Here is a 19346-nt window from a genome sequence, read left to right as displayed (position 1 = left end):
CTCCACACCTCGGCCACGTTTTTTTCCCCTTCTATCCACCCTGCTCCAGACACACGGGGGCCCCTTCTAATCATGAGCATAATTTATGCCCCCTGAATTTTTTCTCCGACAGCTAGAGCCACCCTGCTGCTTCACTCGGTGTGATATATCGTTGGTCTAGCAATCCCCCCCTCAGGTTATCACCCATTCAAGCCCCATTCTGTGCATACTTTTGCCCAACCAAAGCGTATTATTTGACGTGTCCCATATTACAACGCACAGATTAGCCGTAATTTCCTTCCTGCGTACGATGAAATGGTTATTAATTTGTCCTGATTTCTGCTGCGTTCTATTACTTATGGTCGGCTGGGCATGTGGATGAGTATGGAATTGTGAAAATTTTAATATCAATAACCATGCCTGGATTTTTCTGAGCTAATCAGCTAAAGCCTTGCAGTATCCAACACAGGGTTCTGTGAGGCATTTGGGTAAATGGGAATACTGTTTTGAATAAATATCAGTGGAGAATTAATTAAATTGCTCATATCACACACATTTCTTGCCGACATCTACCGTAGGACATTCTCAAAGATTTTGTTTCTACTCTGAAACCAAAAAAGTGGGCGAGTCTTGGGGGGCTAAGATTTGTTATTCCAAGTCATGATTTTTTTGTCTAAATGACAAAAAGTTAAATATTTGGTCACTTTTTAAACAGTTCAAAATATGCTAAACAATTTTCTTGCAAATGACCAAATACTACAATAAATGTATCGCATGCATTATACGCTTTTCAAGCTTAGGTGATAAGAATAAATCTTAATTGAAATAAAAATCTTTAAATTCTTAGAACCAAGGTTAAATTACATGCATAATGTATTAGTATTAGCTTTTTCTGAGAGTGTTCAATGGTTTCATTCAAGTAACAGAGTAAAAAAACGCAAATGTTTATCTTCAAGAGATAAAAAAAAATGGAAATGGGACACTGCATTCCTGGAACTAGTCACTGTGAAATTCGACTTGACACTTCCAAGAGAATGAAATCCTTAACGGCATCAGTGTGGATCCCTGGCAGCACGCAGTGAGCTGACGTATTCAAAACCCCTAACGTGTGACACCTCATCCGCCGCAGCTCGTTTCCATGCCTGCCGTCACATAAGTCCACGTGACAGAGACCCCGTGACCACACAGGGGCCAGAAGCAGGTGACAGTTGATGAATGTGACATCCCCCCCACACCAGAACTCATCAACATCCCGGTGATATTCTATCGTTGAGCAGCTGTTGGTTTGCAGTGGGCCGCAGTGACTGGCACCCTTAGTGCAGTGTGGAGAGAGGCATGTTGATTACTATCTCACTTAACACATTACAATTGAGAACACACATTGCGCAAATGAGGTTTCCAAATTTCAATTTAAGCAATAGGGACATCAAATAGTTGTGCCATAAGGTCATGTTTAATTTTTAATAAGGATGATTAACCCTTAATTTCAGAGGCTTTTCCTTCGACTGAGAATTTACACACTGACTTCTAACAGATCCATTATGGTGCAAGAAACTTTTTACTTTTGTGGGGGGAAAAAAGGCACGTGAAGGAACATTCGCCTGGGTTCTGCTCTCGAACCATCCTCAAACTAGCAAACCCCCCAAACATTAACGATGGATCAATCTTGAATGCAACACTGTACCCGGTTGGTTGACAATATATTATGCTTGCACATAAATTTACATGTTAAATATTCTTGGTTCTTAATGTTGGTCCTAAATTTTGGACACGCCAGTTTATTTGTGAATCTTTCACTTGTCATGTTTGTATTGCACAGGGTATTTCAAAGTTTTTATAAGAATGTATCTTTGTACTGTAGTTACTGTAGTTTTGAGAATGGCCATAGTGCTGAAAAAAGTTAGTTTAGTTTACCAATGAACAAAAGTACTGGTAAATCTCTTTGGAAAACAAACACAACCCTCCCCATACAAAAAACATGTTACCTCTGCAAGAGCCCAAAACTTTATGTCATGAACACAAAAAGATTAGATTTTTACACAATTTACTCCAATGGCCCAAACAACAAAGCTTACATGTACCCGTATTTTGCATGTCTGCAAATTTGCTCAAGAAATGTCAATTCATTGAGTCATTCAGACACTGGGGGGAAAAAAGAAAAAGAAAAGAAAACCTTCTCCTATCGGCAAAGAATTAAGTTTTTGAATCTTGAATTTCAAGAGGCAGTGTGGTAAAGAACTATGATAGGTAGGCAATGTCTGTCAAATGATCACATGACCACATCCACATAAACGATACAATTCTTTCTTTGGAATATACCGTATATTAGAAGGGTTGGATGCAACTTCACCTACGTGTTGAACGTGACAAGCTACTGCCATAAAGTTTCTCCCCATTCCATTGAACAAACACAATCATGTTCAACAAACATGATGCACCTACCGTCCCCACGCCCGCCTCTTTGTATGTCCAACAGTGAGCCCAGTCCATTGCCAAGCACCAGCAGACCTCCGCTCCAATATCAACAAATCATGAGAGTGAAAACAAAACAATGTTCCCAAACTACATGGAAGGGCTCCTGAGGTGCAGTATTAACGTAAAACTCGGGTGTATACCAAAAGCTCTGGCGTCATCAATGTAGCATCGCAACCTCCAGATCGCATGAGACAGGGCACCTGAAACCATCCAGGCTGGCTCCAATTTCACTGAACCCTGTAAGGTGATGCCACCATCGCTTGGCAACAAACTCTCAGTTTTCTCTAAGCAAGGTCTCCTTAACGAGCTCCTGGGTTGTTCTATGAAGCAGAAGTCAAGAGGCTGAAGTTGTAAACTTGTTGCTGTTCAGATGCACTCCTCATTGATTGGTGTCAAACTTCTGCAAGTTGTCAAAGTGTAGCACTTCGGGAACTCCATTTCGGACTGCCAGATTTAGATTTCATTTTTAGGCTTAGTGAGGATACGATGCACTCCTATGTAGGGAAATATGTTCGGAATGAAGGGGGGGGAGGATGGGCAGCGATGGGAGAATGCTGTGGGTTGGCAGAGGAGGAGTTCTGTACCCGGGATCAGCGGTTTACAATGTACACAAATCTGTCTGTGATTCACTGTTTATGGTCCCAAGAGATGTCAGGTTGGATGATGGGTAGAAGACATAGGAGATTTGACAGCTGCAGCGGTGGATCATTTGGTCCGACACACATGTACATGTGCGGTACATGTCCCGCAGTACATTTCAAACAGGTAAATATGTACACAAGGTGTGTACAGGTTGGTTCGTTTTCATGAATCTTACATCAAGTGCTGATAGCAGGATCTCAGACTCTTAAAAATGTGAAAAAATCCTTCTTTGGGCCTCAATTCCAAACCGGGCATAATCTCACATGAAGCCATCCTCCCTTGGAGTTAGCAATGCCTCTCTTGACAAGTTTTCCAGGGCAATTTGTCTTCCTGCAATCGGGCAAATTACAGCGCAAATTGTACTTGATGTAGTTGGCCTTCATAGAGGTAAGTGACCTGCTTGGGCAAAGCCTTGTATTGGTAAACAGTTTGTGAACAAACAACAATCATCAAAAAAAGGAAAAAAAAATGTTTCAAATGGCATGCTATTGAAGCTATAACTCCCAACTCTTCTGGAAGGAGAGCCACAGACCACTGAGGAACATGTGCACGCAGGCCTCCTTACTAGCCTCATGTGTAGCCTTTTTTCCCATGTTATAGTTGTATCTTTCTCTGTTCATGTTTCCTATGCTGACAGTCTGCACTGCCTCCAAGCAAGCCATTCACTCACACTGTAAGCGAAAAACAGCGTGCTGTAACCAACACAGATGTATATAACAATTTCCTTCCACATTTTTGACCAATTACATACCGTACTTTCATGATCATATGCTTAGAACACTATACATGTACCCAACACATCTGGTTCAACACCACAGAGTGCTGAAATTGGTACAAGTACTACCGAAGCAGGGAAAACTCATGCTGCACAGGACTCCTGCAAGAAGACTTACAAGAAGGAACCTTTTGGACCCACCTGTACACACCCCTTTTTTGTTGGCAGTGTACATGTATACAGCCAATCTTTAGATATGCATAGCCATTGTGTACCCAACTTCAATTCCCTCCAGGTCACTTACCCCAATGTGAGGTTCTCAGATTAAATAGAGCAAGGTTGTTGTGGCCACTATAAGGTCAATCAACTGAGATAGGCCAGCAGGAGTTTCTAAAGTTCTTCTTGGACAAATACACATTTTTTTTAAAGATAGATTGATGGCTCTGACAGAAATGGCAGGGTCCTTTTTATTTACATGAGCGTTGACTTTGTGTGTTTAATTGCCCGGTTTAATTCAACGGGTGCTTTAAAAAAACAGCACTTGTGGTCAATGGGGAGAAGGCCGCTATTGAAGTGGGGAGATGTCTACTGCAAGTGGGAGCACACTCTGATGTTCTCCACTCAGCAATTTTCAAAACCGCAGTTGGTAAAGGCAATGTGAGCCTCTTCAGAGCATGTGATCACATGTGCATTTAAGCGTCTGAAAAAAGACACTGTTAATGATGCAAATGGAAGAGGGTTTTTGTTTAGTTTAACCTACTAATAATGCTCAAATTGTATCAGGACAGGTAAAATATATCTGAACTTTCTAAATGTGAAAAATTCACAACTTGAAAAAGAAAAGATGAGGGGTTGTTCAAACGCAGAAATGAAAAGCTCTTTGTGGTACCTTATGCAGTGGTTTTTAAATTGGAAGCCGAGCTACTGTATTGTCTTTCACAAACCAGTATCACTTATCAGCTCAGGCAACACAAGAGTTCACATGTACATATGCACTTTGACTTGAGTTTAACATGTATTTCATTCTACATGTTCTACAATGCACATGTACATGGTATACTCTACAGCTTGCTGTATATTATCAGCAACCTGGAAACTACTTGTGCACATCTTGACGTTCATATCCAGAATGTGAAACTATTTTGTCTCAAATGAACTGTTCACAGTTTGCTACTTTCCTGGCCAGAAGATTTTTTGGTCATAAAAGAGAAATTCCAACAGAATACCCAAAGCAAATATTGACTCAGTGCACACAAGGTTGGGTCCTGGTAGTAGGCCAGAAGGCTTTTGAGAGTTTATGGCCCAATAACACAATGGACGTATCACACCTTCCTAATGTTACTTTCCCCAATTCCCAGAGTTTGTCTATCAGACTTACGGGACCACTTGAGCAGCCCAAAGCCCCAATGTTCACATTTTGCCCAACCCTAAGAATTCCAAAGCTTTGTGAATGGCCAACAAGCAAAACCAACATTGCTGCAAGAAGAAGAAAATGAAAAAGAAACTCTTGATGGGTATTTCAAACTGAAAGTTGTCAGAACATGTACATGTACATTATTTGTGCTCCATTTGGAGCTTAAGTCTGGTCATGGTAGTCGGACATGAATGCATGATCTACATAAATCTAGAACTCCTTGTAAGGGTAACAAACAGTTGTTTTTAAAGAGGTCACAAAGGGTCAACAGAACATGAGTCAGCAAGAGTCTTTTCATCTTGGAAATTTTTTTTCCCAGGGACCTGGATGGTTTCAATTGGAGCTCGGGCTAAAACTGGGAACTTACGTCTGGCGAAAGGAATGCCATAACCGTGGGAATGATCACGGAATAGAGCAACCAGAGGATTGTTCTTCTTTAGCACCTACAAAGGTGAGGATTAAAGTCCAAGGCAGTATCGAGGACTCAACCAAGCACCTTCTGAAAAGAAATCACGAGGATGTCTGATCCAGACACCTTTGACTGGTGAAGAACAGAGCGCAGCCTGCTGTACTGTATCACAAATGACATGCCTACACGTGCTTTGTACATACATACATGTACGCACGCAAAAGAAATGCAGACCGACTTTCAATGTTTGGAGTGACACACACTGTGACCACGATATCCTTAACAATTTGACACCCGACCACAACAAAATTAAAGGAGTCTCCTGCAAGTCAACAGAGCCACTTCTGCAGTTAGAGGTTTTCCGAAGAATCTTACGCAATGTGAATCAGTAGGAACCTCCCATCTTTTTCAGCAATGTAAATCCATCTTCATCAGGATTCCAAGCTCGAGTAAGCATCAAGGTCAAGACCTCGTATTTGCTGTCTACATGTACTGATGCATTACAAATTTGTTAGAAATGCCTAAAAAAGGGAACTCAAGTCTCATTCTGTGCCACCTGTTCACATTGAGTTGCTCTCAACCTTGGCCTCCTTGTCATGAAACCTTCCAGAAAGGCACGGCATCGTCAAGAATCCCCATTTCATCCACACTCCGGCCTCCCCCCCAAAAAAAAATAACCCAAGAGCCTACTGTTCGAAGAGCAAGTGCCCATTTGCGTGTATTACAGAGCAGAACTTCTTCCCCACAAGCCTGGATTGGTTTGGAAAACAAGATTATCAAGAAAGCGTAACACTTCTGAACATGACCTTTTTTATGGTTCAGTTTAGCTAAACCTTTTCAAGAATACGGCTTGAATAGCCAATGACCACTGTAACACCAATTTGTAACAATGAAATGTTTTCCTAAATGCTAGTAGCAGGTTATTATTACTGGTCAGTTCCACTGTAGTAGCTCGGGGCAAGGATACAATGTATGGTATTTTCATGCCCGAGGCATCGATTTTGCTACAACTAAAAACACAGTGAAGGCCAGGACAAGTGAACAGTCTATTTTGTGTTTATTCATTCCTGCATTCTGTAAAAAAACTGTTTGCTTTCTGAAACCCCTTGTTGGTACAGAGTGGAATGAAGGCCGGCAAAAGTGAACAGTCCATTTTTTGCCTCTTCAATTTGACACTCTGAAATTGTTTGCTCTCAATAAGACTGATCACTGGCAATCTTGTCCACCTGTCCCGTTTCTGAAGATGCTAGTCAGTAAATAACCGAGTCACATTTTGGGGACACAGGTTAAAAAGCTTATATTCCTGATTTGTGGCCCCCCAATTCACTCCAACATGTTACATGTATCTTGCCATGTTAAGTTCAAGCAGACTCGCATTTAGTTTCAACACTTGAGTTGGAGGCCTTCCCGTACATGTCCCTACACATTCCTTGCAAAGGTGGTGTACAGCCAAAAACCACTAACACCCGTACATGTATTCGGTATCGCTTTGGAAGAACGGTGGGTTTCAATATGTACAAAAGCAAAAGGAAAAACTGCCCCATTGTCAAACTTCAGCAGTAAGATTTCATGTTTGTGTTGCCCCGCCGGTAACACGGGGCAATTGTTCCCCTCACAAATGGACTCTTTTTATCCGCATGGGCCCCTAATTTACATGTACATGTGTCAGACGCACTCCGCTTTTCCCGACAACTCCCTCACAAAGCAGGGATAGCTGTCAAATAATGGTGAATCTGTGCAGTCAGGCCTGTACATGTACACGTTCATGCCGGCAGTGTACGGCTATAGGAGTACACGGTCACGACACGCGCCGTAAAGCAGCCTGCCAGTTGGAACCATATCACTCCAATTTCAGGAGTTCACCGTGTGGAGGATGCAATGCAAAAGAAGTGCTACTCTCCAGCTACTGTGAGATCACCTCTACATCCTTCTATCCCACACAAACCGGTGCCACTTGAGCCCACGATCTGCCCTCTTCTGTGTGTACACAATTTCTTTGAAAAAACAGGCACTATCACTCATCGGCATTCAAGACAGCTATTTTTAAAATCAGTTTTCAAACACTCAAGTGATTCTAGTTAATACCTAATGACTGCTAAGCCACAGGTCAAAGTGAATGTGACCCTTGCTTGTTTGTTCGAAGCCTGGAAGTTTCTACACCGGCAAAGTTGGGGCCCCCGATTGAATAAAATAGCCGCACCACAATAAAAGTTCCTGCAGGCGTAACATCCAGTAGAGAGGTTGTCGTGACAATAAAATGATGTCTTTTTTTTCGGACTTTTAACACATGACACGGTACAGTTCTCTCCAAAGTGGTTGTGATTTGCTTTAATCTCGCACTTGGCCCACTGTCCCCTTCCCCCCCCCACACACCCAGGATTTAATGGCCCCCCACTTAGCAGGTCCTTTTTAATGGCTGTTAACTGATAGTCTCACTGGTGTCCCCACCCCATCCCCAAACTTTGAACATCGTTCTGCCGCTGTTGACGTGGCCTTTTGCAAAAACGCCCAAAAAAGAAGCAAAACATGACCGATTACAGTAAAAAAAATCCACACTATTCAGGTCAAAATCCCTGAAAAATCACAAGAGATCAGATGCCTGACAATACCTCAATGGTTTTTTTAAGCTTCACTAAATTAAGAAGAAAAAAAAATCCTGGCTGGCTCTTTACACTTCAACACACTCAGTCCAAATACTATAACAAAAAAGACCTGTTGACGGATATGCTAACTGCATGCACAAGTTGCCAAATGGGAAGGAAAACAAAAAGCCAAGTAAACTACAGAGAGACCACTGAAGATCACATGTGCATGTTAGATGAATCTACAAAAGTGACACGCCCCTTTTCTTTTCTGTCACATGTATGCACCCGGTGCAAGTTCATCTGCCACTTTCCTTTCACATAATGTACAATCCATGGGAAAATGTTGGTATTCATGCTCCTTGCAAAAAGTTCTACATGTATAAACGTTACCAGAACCCCTGCTGGGACTTAAAAAACCCCAAACTCCAAGCTTTGCTGTGCATTACAATGCCGTCTTTTTCCTCAAAGTTTTCACCCTATCAGCCTTTGGTTACAAGGTAGGATCTCATATCACGGAATGGACTGATCCCTGCAGTGCAGAAGATCATTGGTGTCTAAACTTACAGAGGACATGAAATTCCTGTGCAGAAACAGACACAGGGCAGGGAGCCAGGCCCTGAGAAATGTTCGGACCGGAATGTTCAAAAAATAATTTTCAATTTATTTAAGGAAAAAGAGGGCCTGATTTTTTCTAAAACATTCATCCCCCTTCAAAAAGGTAGCACCAGAAATTTGCCACTTTTAAGCACAAGTGAAACTTGAAGTTTTGCACTGCACAAGAATCAAACAGTTGACGAAATCTGTAAAAATTTACAACAATGTTTTGTGAAAAGGTTTACATGGAGCTTCGCTGAGTAGGCAAGGAAAACCTCATGAATGGCCACAGAATGTGTAGTCTAGATACTTTTCTTCTTTTACTTCACAAGGCAAGCGAAAAACTATGTTCGAGACAATTCCAACTCGGTAACTACGTATGAAAAAAATACTTTGGGAGAAAGTGGATGGAGCACAGGATTAACCCGTGACACCCAACATTTACCCTGCATTGCATCAGTAAAAAACAGATCTCCACTCAACAAAATAAAAAACGAAACCAAACAAAGCCAGTGGCTCAACTGAAAGCAGTGAAAAGAGCTTTCAGAGAAAGGTACTCAACAATTTGTACTATTGGCAGACCTGATCTGTGTCATCCATTCAGAAAAGGCAATCCAACTGTGTTCTCTTAAATGACAAGTGTATGCCAAAGTCAACCATGCAGACCACTGAACAAAATCTTCGTCGAGGCCACTTTCTACAGGAAGATCTCGGCACAGAAAACTTCACTACAATCTCTGATCTAGCCTACAAATACTACAGCAGAACAAAAGCCATACTTTTCATCTGCATTTCTTTCCAGCCAGATGGGCACGCAAAGTACATGTACTTACTCTTTTCAAAGGGCCACCAGTGCGGCTAACGCTGGTGACCCCTCGGGTGGTCCGAGTGGTCACCACTTTCTTCGACTGCTGAGACGATTGTTGGGACGAGGACCGTGCATTGGATCTGTGCGACATGGCTGAAAGGGGACCACAGTTTCCGTGCGCACAACTCCAAAAAAAAAAAATCAGCTAATCCAAACAGCAGTCGTCAATTTCCCAAAACTTTCTTCCGACTCCTTCAACAACTTTCTCTCTCTTAAAAAATCTCTGCAAAAACCCTCTCAACGAGCAGAGCAGAAGATCCAGTCGGAGTTTCCCACTTCATAAACTATCTCCTCGGCTCCGTCAAGGCAGGGGGAAAAAAAGTCCAGACACCAGACAAGGGCCGAGCCGAGTTGAAGGGAAAACTTCCAACTGAGCTCCTGCCTGACTGGTAGTCAGACTCAGAGTGGGACTACCACTGCCCCCGTCAGCTCTTTAAAAATGTCGGCCCACTGTTGCTACACCCCTCATGAATTTAAAAAAAAAAAAAAAAAAAAAAAGGTGTGTGTTCCAAGGCCTATGGTGGCAAATGCCAGACAAAAGGCTTACCTGTACTGGGAGACATTCTGCCATGCCTGACTGGTTTTGCTGGCTTCAGCTCTCCTGTGTCGGTTGTATGTGTGAGGGGTTTTTCTATAGATCAGTGTACTCAGTGCTTCTATCTAAACCAATTACAGGGCAATGTGCACCAGCGATAGCCCTGCTGGTGGGTGTTACAAAATCCAAGTACACTTGAGGTATTGCTTGATAAAAAAAAAGCTGAGGGGTCCTTGCAGGCTGTTTTCATTCACAGTTTGCTAGATGACCTTCGTTATTATTGACACGACCCAGCGTATTGTTATGCTAAAAAAAAACACCTTCTTGATGGACTCTCAGACATTGCCATGGCGAGTCAGGAGGGATATTTGGACAAACAAGAATCCTGGGAAATTCTGGAAGTGCCAAGCGGGTCCCGTGGTATCCAAACAAAAAACAACGAGCGGTGTTTTTTTTTTTCTTTTTCTTTTGTGGTGTGTTTGATTTCTTGCTGATATCATGTGTGATGCATGCCCTGTCATGACTGTGAAGTATTCACAAATATTGCAAATGCTGGTGAACATTGGGCAAGAGGGAAAAAAAATAACCAGATAAGGGAATTCTTGTGTTTACCAGTGCAAATTGTGGAGAATGACACTATTCCAACTAAAACAGGAAAAGCTTATCATTCAAAGTTATTAATTTTGAATAAAATGCTTTTCAAAAATTAAAAATCAAAAGAGTGGCTTTTGAAATATGGTTTAAGATATGCAATTAATTGAAAACCAGAAACGTTTTCTGTGCTCTTAACTAAAGGGAGTACATAACATGAACAAGTGTCTCCAGTAACCGGTACACACTATAAAGTATGTATTATATGGCTATAAAGCACTTTGCAAGAAGATTTTTTTTTAACTTGGTTTTTCTTTTCAATTTGTTACATGTACCTGTTAATTTCTCGATTTTTTTTCATGCAACATAAAGAACTTTGAAAAAGGTACAAAAACCAACTTTATCTCCGAAGCAAGCTTTTCGTTTTCCCGAAACATCCTAAATGACATACTAGCACTCTGGAGCAGATTCAAAAGTCGAGTGGATTCTCCCCATCGCTAATTTGTATGCGCTGATAAGCCGCTTTTTATGAGCTGCTCCCTGAACTTCTTGGGGTAAAAAAATAATGCCGGTGCACTGCCTGTTTGGCTTGCGAGAGCTTGGAATGGGCTTTGTGGTCCCAAATATATTAAAAAAAACTTCCCTAACCAATCCAAAATCAAATCGAGGCCTGGGGTCTTTTGAGGGGCACCTTGTAATCACTCGGCGAACTTTGGTCACAATTCTGTATGGAATCATTGCCCTCCACACCTTAATTCACACTGTGTAACCTTGGAGTGATTTACCAGTTAGGCTGTCATCCAATACCCACATGCTCTCAATGGGTGTGCACACTACCTGGTAAAGACTTTTATTTCATTTCCAAATGTACCCCTATGGTGGGGAAATGACCTTCTGATTTGACACGCTTAATGGGTAGGAAAATTACAAGGCTTTAAAATGCAAAAGAAGTCAATTGCCGATCCAAACTGGGTTGACTACACACACCATGCACTTTGCAGCTGATAAGAAGGTTTGTACTGTTTGGCACCCTAAAAGAAATAAAGTGCTCAACGAAAATGTCCAACTTTCAGCACTAAAGACTTCAAGTGATAGCCTTCAAAAGAGAACCTACCAGGTACAACTAACTTTTCCCAGCAGCAAATTTCTGCCAGATTTCTCACTCATCAAGAAGAGCACATAAAATGGAAGAACAGTGTGTAATAAGTGTTTTTTTTAATGGACAATACAGTTTTCTTCTGTGATTTTTCTTTGGGGGGGTGGAGGACAGAAATGTGCAATTTTTTACAGTGGTGAGAAATTCTTAATGACATGGGTTTCACATCTGGGGGAAATGCGAATGGGACTGATTTGGTTTTGCATGCATATCAGTCACTCCCAACGTCTCGCAATCAACACCCTCTCCCATTATTTTTTTCCTTCTTTTTTGGGGGAGAGGGGAGAGGGGAAGGATAAACGTTTAAGTTATATAAAAGTAACATAAAGTCACATTTGCTCACAGTTGGTTGAAAAATTCCAAACTACCGGCAATTGTACACAGGCACGACTTACAAGGGAGTTGAAAATTATAGTGTACATGTAAGATGTTTCTTCGGCGAATACAAGTGTTGTCTATGTATAGATACTGTACATGTACCTCTCTGCCTTATTGGATCATAGATTATGTGCGGTCTTTGGCCACAACTCAATAATGCCTGGCAGGGGCCAATATCATTGCGCTGCTTAAGCGAAAAACTTTATGTAAGTGTAAAAAACCTTGCTTGACAAATCAGGTTACCAGCCCTAACTTCTTGTGATGTATATTGTTTTGGAATGGTATTTACCTGTCTTATAGTTAGCATGACAACCACACAGAGTTTGAGCTGGTAACCTTTGTTTATCAAGCAAGGTTTTTTCGTGCTTAAGCAAATTCTGTGCTTAAGCAGCTCTGTGAAACTGGCCCAGACTTTTGGGAGAATGGCTTTAATGCCAATTTTGAGGAGACACCACAGGGTCATTGTTCAGCCACAACGCTTGGGGCTAGTGGATCACATGACAAAAAAACTCCTCAATACAGGCTGCCTACGAGTGTAGACATGCGCCAACAACGTATGCCCGCAACATTCATCTTTTCACACCGCATCTTATTCAATGCTTCAAACAACTTTTCTTTTTCAAAAATCTGGCCCCAAATAATAATTTTTCCTTTTATCTTCTGTCGTCTTTTGAGCAAGCCCCATTGCTGTGAGCATTGTCGTGAAAGCAAACCACATCAGAGGGCTTCTGCAACAGTCAAGTCGTGGAGGTTGTTAACCTACGTGTACTTGTAAATCCCAGGAATGGCAGGCATTGTCAACCCAGACTGTTAGTTCACAACCTCCTGATTGATTGCACAAGCCAATTTATTAAATTGCACTTTTCTGTCGAGGCCTCCCCAAAAGGGGGGGCTTTAGGGGGACGAAGGGTATATGCTATTGTTAAAGCTGGACAATGCTGTGTATGGCACATGTACCTGCTTGCATACGCGCAAGTCAGTATGATTGATAGTTGGACGACCAAATATGGTGAGAGGATCAGGATGAACAAATACATGTAGAGGGCTCCACTACGTTAACAAGAATTCCTTTTCAAAGTCAACAAGTTCCTGAGCCATTTTTGTCCCCAATTTATTCATGACACTGTGTGCATGGCAGGTGCTATCATATGTACATGTGTTTTTTATGCACTTTCTCAAAATGAACTACATGAATGAGAGTGACCAATTTGTTTCCTTTAATCAAATAATCACAAGATATTTGGTGGGATTTACATGTACCGGTACATTAGACTGGATACCAGACCCCATGATTCTGACTACTCTACGAATCAAAGGTCCGGTATCACCCAATGTCCACGTGACCAAGACTGGAGGACTTCCTCCAGTTTTCCGGAAATAGCAGAAATATTCCCAAGTCTACCCATCTATATTCGGCCTGTTCGGATAGTAGATGTTCGGTTATTCCCAACTGGGTGGTTAGGTAGGCTAGCGGTTGAACGTAAACTCCCGTAAAATGGCAGCTGCTGATCCTACATGTGACTTTACACTGAAATCGAAGGTCGCCTTGGCCGAAATCGATGCAAGGCGAAATGCAGAATATAATGCCCACACATACAGGGTGCACCACTGTAATGAAATCGAAAACACCTAGGCTCTCAACCTCTGACCCCTGACCCTTGCATCATATCTATTTATATCCGTGGGTACTACCCTGACCTTAGTTTTTTTTTATCATTAAGAGTCATCAGGGAATCTTTGGGCAGGGAACCAGACTAGATCTACACGTACATGTACCTGAAATGAAAAATGACCACTTTTCCATGGGGAGGGGGGGATTCTGGAAGGAATTCACTGCCTCATTGCGGTCAGCATTCAACATCTTTGCAATCAAAGCAAAGTATAGTTGCTCCCCAAATAGCTGATTCTTCACATTACTTCACGTTCACTACAAACCACAAAAAAAACTTTCTCTTTGGTTCTAAAATTTTTCCCTGGCAACTTCCAAGGTCAGAACACCATTGTTGGTGCAATACCAACCATTGCCATGGCAACACCCTTCCATATCGGGCATGAAAAAGCACATTCGTTGCCACAGCGATACTCGTCAACCATCACAGGGAGGCGAGGAATGTCAACTTTGGTGACTTTCTCTCCATGCCTCAGTCTCTCTCTCGTATACCTGCCTGGGACCAGAATACATCTAGCTTTCTATTTTTTCCCACCAGAGAAGACTTGCAAACTCTCAAATACAAAGCACAGTTGATTTCTCAAGCCTGGTTCTGTTTTTTTTCCCGCAGCGTCTGCATGCATGGGATGACACCTTCAAAAGGACGCGGTGGTATGTGCTTTGTGCACGTCCAACGAGGAGAAAAAATAAATTGTGTGGAAAGAAAACACGGCCTGACCTCAGTCTCCACACGCCCCCCCCTTCTTTCCTGCCTCAGTCTCTCTTCATTGAGATCTCAGAGAGAACTGCCTGGCGTGGGAATGAGATTCAGGGACACCGCCAGACAGAACAAGTCACAAGTTGAGCACAGCAAGTCTCCAACGCAACTCAACTGCCGAGTCCTCCAAACAAGAGACCTGTTACCGTGCCAAGGCTACGCAATGGGTGCAACTTGACAGGCAACAATGCCACGCAATGCTGAGTGATGAGAAATCCATGAATGAATCAGAGAATCCTAAGTTGGAAAATTTCCAGAAACTTCCCAAATAAGCACTTGCGTAGTGGAAAAAAAGCTCAGGGAAACTCCAACACCAATACACTGTACACCAACGGACAATCTGACTAGCATTTATTTCTGCAAAGCCAAAATCTATTCTTCTGAGCAGAGCTTAAGTTCAAATGCTTTCCGGCATTATAAGCTCTCAAGAAGCAATACAACGTCACAGCTCAGACTGCTTCATCAATTCATATGCTTGCACACTGGCTAGACCCTCAATAAAAAATGCTTACTTACTTTAAGCTTACTTACTTTAAAGGAACCATAAAATACAAATATTTTACTAAATTATACTAAAACCCTGAAATTGCACCCCCGGGGTTTCAATTTACCTGATTTAAAGTTTTTTTTTGCACGTTTAACCCATATTTTGGGGCTTTTTTGGTTTTTATGCTAATACATTTTTGCATATTCATGAACAAAACTACGATGTCATCCAAGGCACGGAGCCTCAATGTTGCACTGATTTGTGCACAGAAAATTTCTAGATTTTTTTAAACACTGCTATGGTAGATTTCATTTCCTTTGACAATTTATTGTGCAAGTATATGGCAATAAGTAAGCAAGCAACTTTTTCACAGAAATGTTTTCAGATAGCAATTTGAAGTTCACAATTTGAAAACGAAAACATGCAAACTGAACCATGTGTTCCTTGATTCACATCAAAGGGAAAGTGCCCTCAGTTGTCCAGAAATGCTTGGTCAATTTGGAATGTTTAAAGAGTGCACTTTTTAGTTCAGGTAACTCAAAAAAGTCAAACAGTCTTCACACATTTAAGAAGAGTACAGAGATACACAAAAAATGATTCTAAGAAAAATTCATTTCATGGATCCTTTGAAGCACGAGAAATTTTACACTTAAGCATCCAGCAACAGATCCATTTTCTCAAGCAAATTTATATCTTCCACATGTAACAGATCTTACAGAGTTACAAAAAATGAAACCTGAATTATAAGCCTTGCTTTGTTTTTTTTTTCCTTCTCAGAGACAATGTGGACAGCATACGACCGAGGTCTGTCGGTGTCAAAGTTCTTGAAAGTGGGACTCACATACCTGGAAGTGGAGGATGATGGTCCAGATGAGGCCTAGGGTCAACTTGGTGTTGCCATCAACGATGTCCACATTATCGATGTTCACCAAGGCCACCTGAGCAACAAGACACATGTTCCAAGACTGAGAAATATTTCTGCATGTACACCAACAGATGTTTGGTCTCCTATTTCAAAAACCTTTGCAGAACTGCAAGTTACTGGTACTTATCTTCCTCTAAAGTGCTAGCTTAATGCTAGAACCTGATTTTTTTTCCGTAGCCAATTCACTACAGAAGCTGACCAAAAGCTCAGGTTTGTTTATGTTGACTATCGATTCTTCTTGGCTCAATGATCTGACAAGCTTCCCTGCAAATCCGTTCATTTCAGGGGTAAAAAGCCCCTAGCTTTACGACAAAAACTGAGTGCCACTGACATCATGAGCCCGGACACTCATGATGCACCTTCTTGTGATAGGTACACATTTGGGTAATCCAGAAATGAGCTGTCCTTTTTTTTTTCGTGCCCTTGTCTCGTCTGACATACAATATGACATATGATTTTGTAAGTTCAGAACACATTTTCTAATTTCCAATAGTGATGAATGAATGTAAATTACCTGCTAAATAAACAGTAACAGTTTGAAATCAATTCCGGTGATATTTCCATGTCAAACAACAAAGGTCAGATGTAACAGGGACACAAACATGTCACACTTTTGGACCCCTCATTTCTGGAATTACCCATTTACTTGAAAATAAGTCACCCCTAAAGAAGTAAGCCACCGAGGTTGGAGTGATGGATGGAATCACTCAGTTGTGGCTACAAGTTCACATGTGGACCAATGAAATCTGCCAGCCAATGGCTCCATCCGTTTGCCATAGCCTCCTGTGTCACTTGATTATGGGATGCTGATCATGTGATACCGGTTCTTATGTGATGAGCCAAGTAATCCAGACAAAGCCTTCACTGAGCAGACCACATAGCAGGGGTTCGATTCCATCCGCAGTCAACTTCTACTCACCTTTTTCACCTTCAGCACGTCTAGCGCCTTCCTAACATTCTGCAGCCGGTGAAGTCTCAACTTGCCGCGTTCCTGGGGCTACAGAAAAACCAATCAAATAAATTTCCCACTCAGTAAAAGGGAACGCGCAACGTTGCATGAAGCGCATGTTTTTAATGGCACATTGGATGCATCCACTTTGGAGACATATTCGCCCTTGAGATTACTCTTTAGGATGGAACGGGAATTTCTTAAAATTTGCAATACTTCTTCAACTTCCCCAGTGAGCTTCCAAACAAGATTATCTCTTGCTTCAATCCTATTTTGGCCAGTGCTGTGGTCCGGACCCCTATAGACTATCACAAGACCAACACAAGACCTCTCGTCTACCACAAAAGCTTTCCTTTGTCACCCTGCGACTTGTGACATATGTGAATGGTCCTCAGTCTGGTCCGTGATGGTCTTGACCACAACACCGATCTCGGAATGCTGTGAGTTTAATACTTGGTCAGGAATATACAAGGAAGAAATTATTTCAAGATGTATTTTTTTTTTTTTGCGTTGGGGAGATGTTAATTATATATATAACGGTTTTTGCCCGTACCCAACGTACGTTGGGTACGGGCAAAAACCGTTATATATATAAGAAATTATTTATGCTGCATTTAGGATCACCTTGGGAAAACTGTATTCCCATGGAAAGACAAATAACTTTCACAGAGAGAACATTCAAAGGGTCACCAAAAAGTTTTAAAGTCTAAAACCTCCCAATATTAACTTGGATACACGGAATACGGGCAGTCAAAGGGCGGGATGGAAATACTGCAAAAATGTGTTTACACCGATATCATTCAAGAGGTACTGGAGGCCAAAAGGTTGAGTCTGGGGATTCAAGATGGCGACTTACTATTCTTTCCCCTGTGAGGATCTCAAGCAGAACGATGAGTCGACTGCCATCCCGCAGGTCCTTGTACAGGTCATGAACCAGCGTCAATTGCTTAGATGGATGCTGCAAGGAAACGACAGGACAGGGGGCATATGAGTTAACAGCGACGCAAGATACCGTTGTACATATCAGGTGTACTTGAAGACTTTTGCTCTGTGAGGCTCATGGCAATACGGTAGGTCACGCCCGTACGCAAGATGAGACACCGTGTTGTCTACTAACATCTTCCTTCTAGGATGGAACCATTTGCCAACATTTGTACTTTGCTGAGTTGACGTTTAATGGTTTTCCTTTCCATAAACTCTCATTTAAGCATACATGTATGCATGTGCACTCAGTATACACTAACGCAATGCACAAAGACTGGGGGAAATACAAGTGTGTGATAATAAAGGGGAAAATGAAAAATTGAACGGGTACCGGTCGTCACTGAAGGTTTCCCTCAATGTTTTACAGGGATTCTTTGGGGGGGGGGTTACCTCAGGGTAGAATCTACATGTAATGTCAGTTTTGCATTCTCCCCCAAAGGATGTCAGTTTGCCACTGATATTCTTTTGGTACCCTGCATGTTGAGGAGCACGCGAGGGGAGGGGGGATGCATGTTTCATAGATCCCTGTGATTTTTGTAACATGGCTAGTGGAAGTCGGTGGGAATGGGAAGGTGGGTTGGGACAGAGTGGGGGAAGGGGACCCCTCCTTTTGAAAAACCCTCTGTATCTTGCAGGTAAATCTGTTGGAATATGCATCAATTCTGTATCGAACAGAACAATGTTTCCAGGCTAAAAACTTCATTATTCCAGATTTCTCAATACGTACATGCACATGCAGCTTTGGTATGTGTGTGTGTGAGTTTGTTTCTGCATTCAATCCGGGACCCTGAACAATAGAAGACAATGAGGTCCCCGATTGACAGAGGGTCCCCAATTGACAACTGTGTACAAAACATATGGGTGGTCTTTTAAAAAAGTTAAAGTACAAACAAAAGAGGAACAATAGGGGGTCCCCAGTTGCAGGCAAATACACACTTCCATGTGTGGGGGGGGCTAACCTCCACTCTCAGAAAAATTCTATAGCCACTGGCTTGACAGGTACAATGTACAAGGGCAAGTGCAAATACACATACAAGGGCCCAACTCTGAATCATTTCAGTAAAAATGTACGGTATTCGGAAGCATTCAGATTGTTTTCCTTCTGTCTGGTTTTTCCTTCTGTCTGGCTTAAATGCCATCCCAGCTTTTTACTGCTGCACATGAAATGAAGGTCGATTCTCTGGGGTAAAGTCATTTTCTCAGTGGTTATTTTTTCTTCCAAAAAACCTGACCA

General features: G+C 41.9%; 1 protein-coding gene and 1 long non-coding RNA gene across 17 annotated transcripts in view; one reads left to right on the top strand and one right to left on the bottom strand.

The window, feature by feature from the left end:
* Nucleotides 1–19346, bottom strand: part of LOC110985497 (uncharacterized) — a 277011-nt gene that overhangs the window by 231933 nt on the left and 25732 nt on the right. For 14 of the 16 annotated variants that reach the window (XM_087148960.1, XM_087148955.1, XM_087148956.1 and 11 more), the window contains 3 exons: nt 17985–18086; nt 17099–17176; nt 16100–16192 (listed from right to left, as the gene is read on the bottom strand). In XM_087148960.1, the coding sequence (XP_087005086.1) occupies nt 16100–16192; nt 17099–17176; nt 17985–18086 (273 nt within the window). Of the gene's footprint in view, nt 1–9646; nt 10106–10228; nt 10374–16099; nt 16193–17098; nt 17177–17984; nt 18087–19346 lie in introns of those variants that run through there. The other 2 variants (XM_087148959.1, XM_087148958.1) reach the window with 2 other exon arrangements.
* On the top strand, nt 2725–6382 carry LOC147796117 (uncharacterized). The gene is made up of 2 exons (XR_015428323.1): nt 2725–3219; nt 5545–6382. It is a non-coding gene; the product is annotated as an uncharacterized LOC147796117 (long non-coding RNA).

This window comes from Acanthaster planci, linkage group LG18 (genome assembly GCF_054643075.1).
Source record: "Acanthaster planci isolate LZ-2023a linkage group LG18, COTS_SCS, whole genome shotgun sequence".
Lineage (NCBI taxonomy): Eukaryota > Metazoa > Echinodermata > Asteroidea > Valvatida > Acanthasteridae > Acanthaster > Acanthaster planci.
This window is presented reverse-complemented; position numbering and strand designations above follow the sequence as displayed.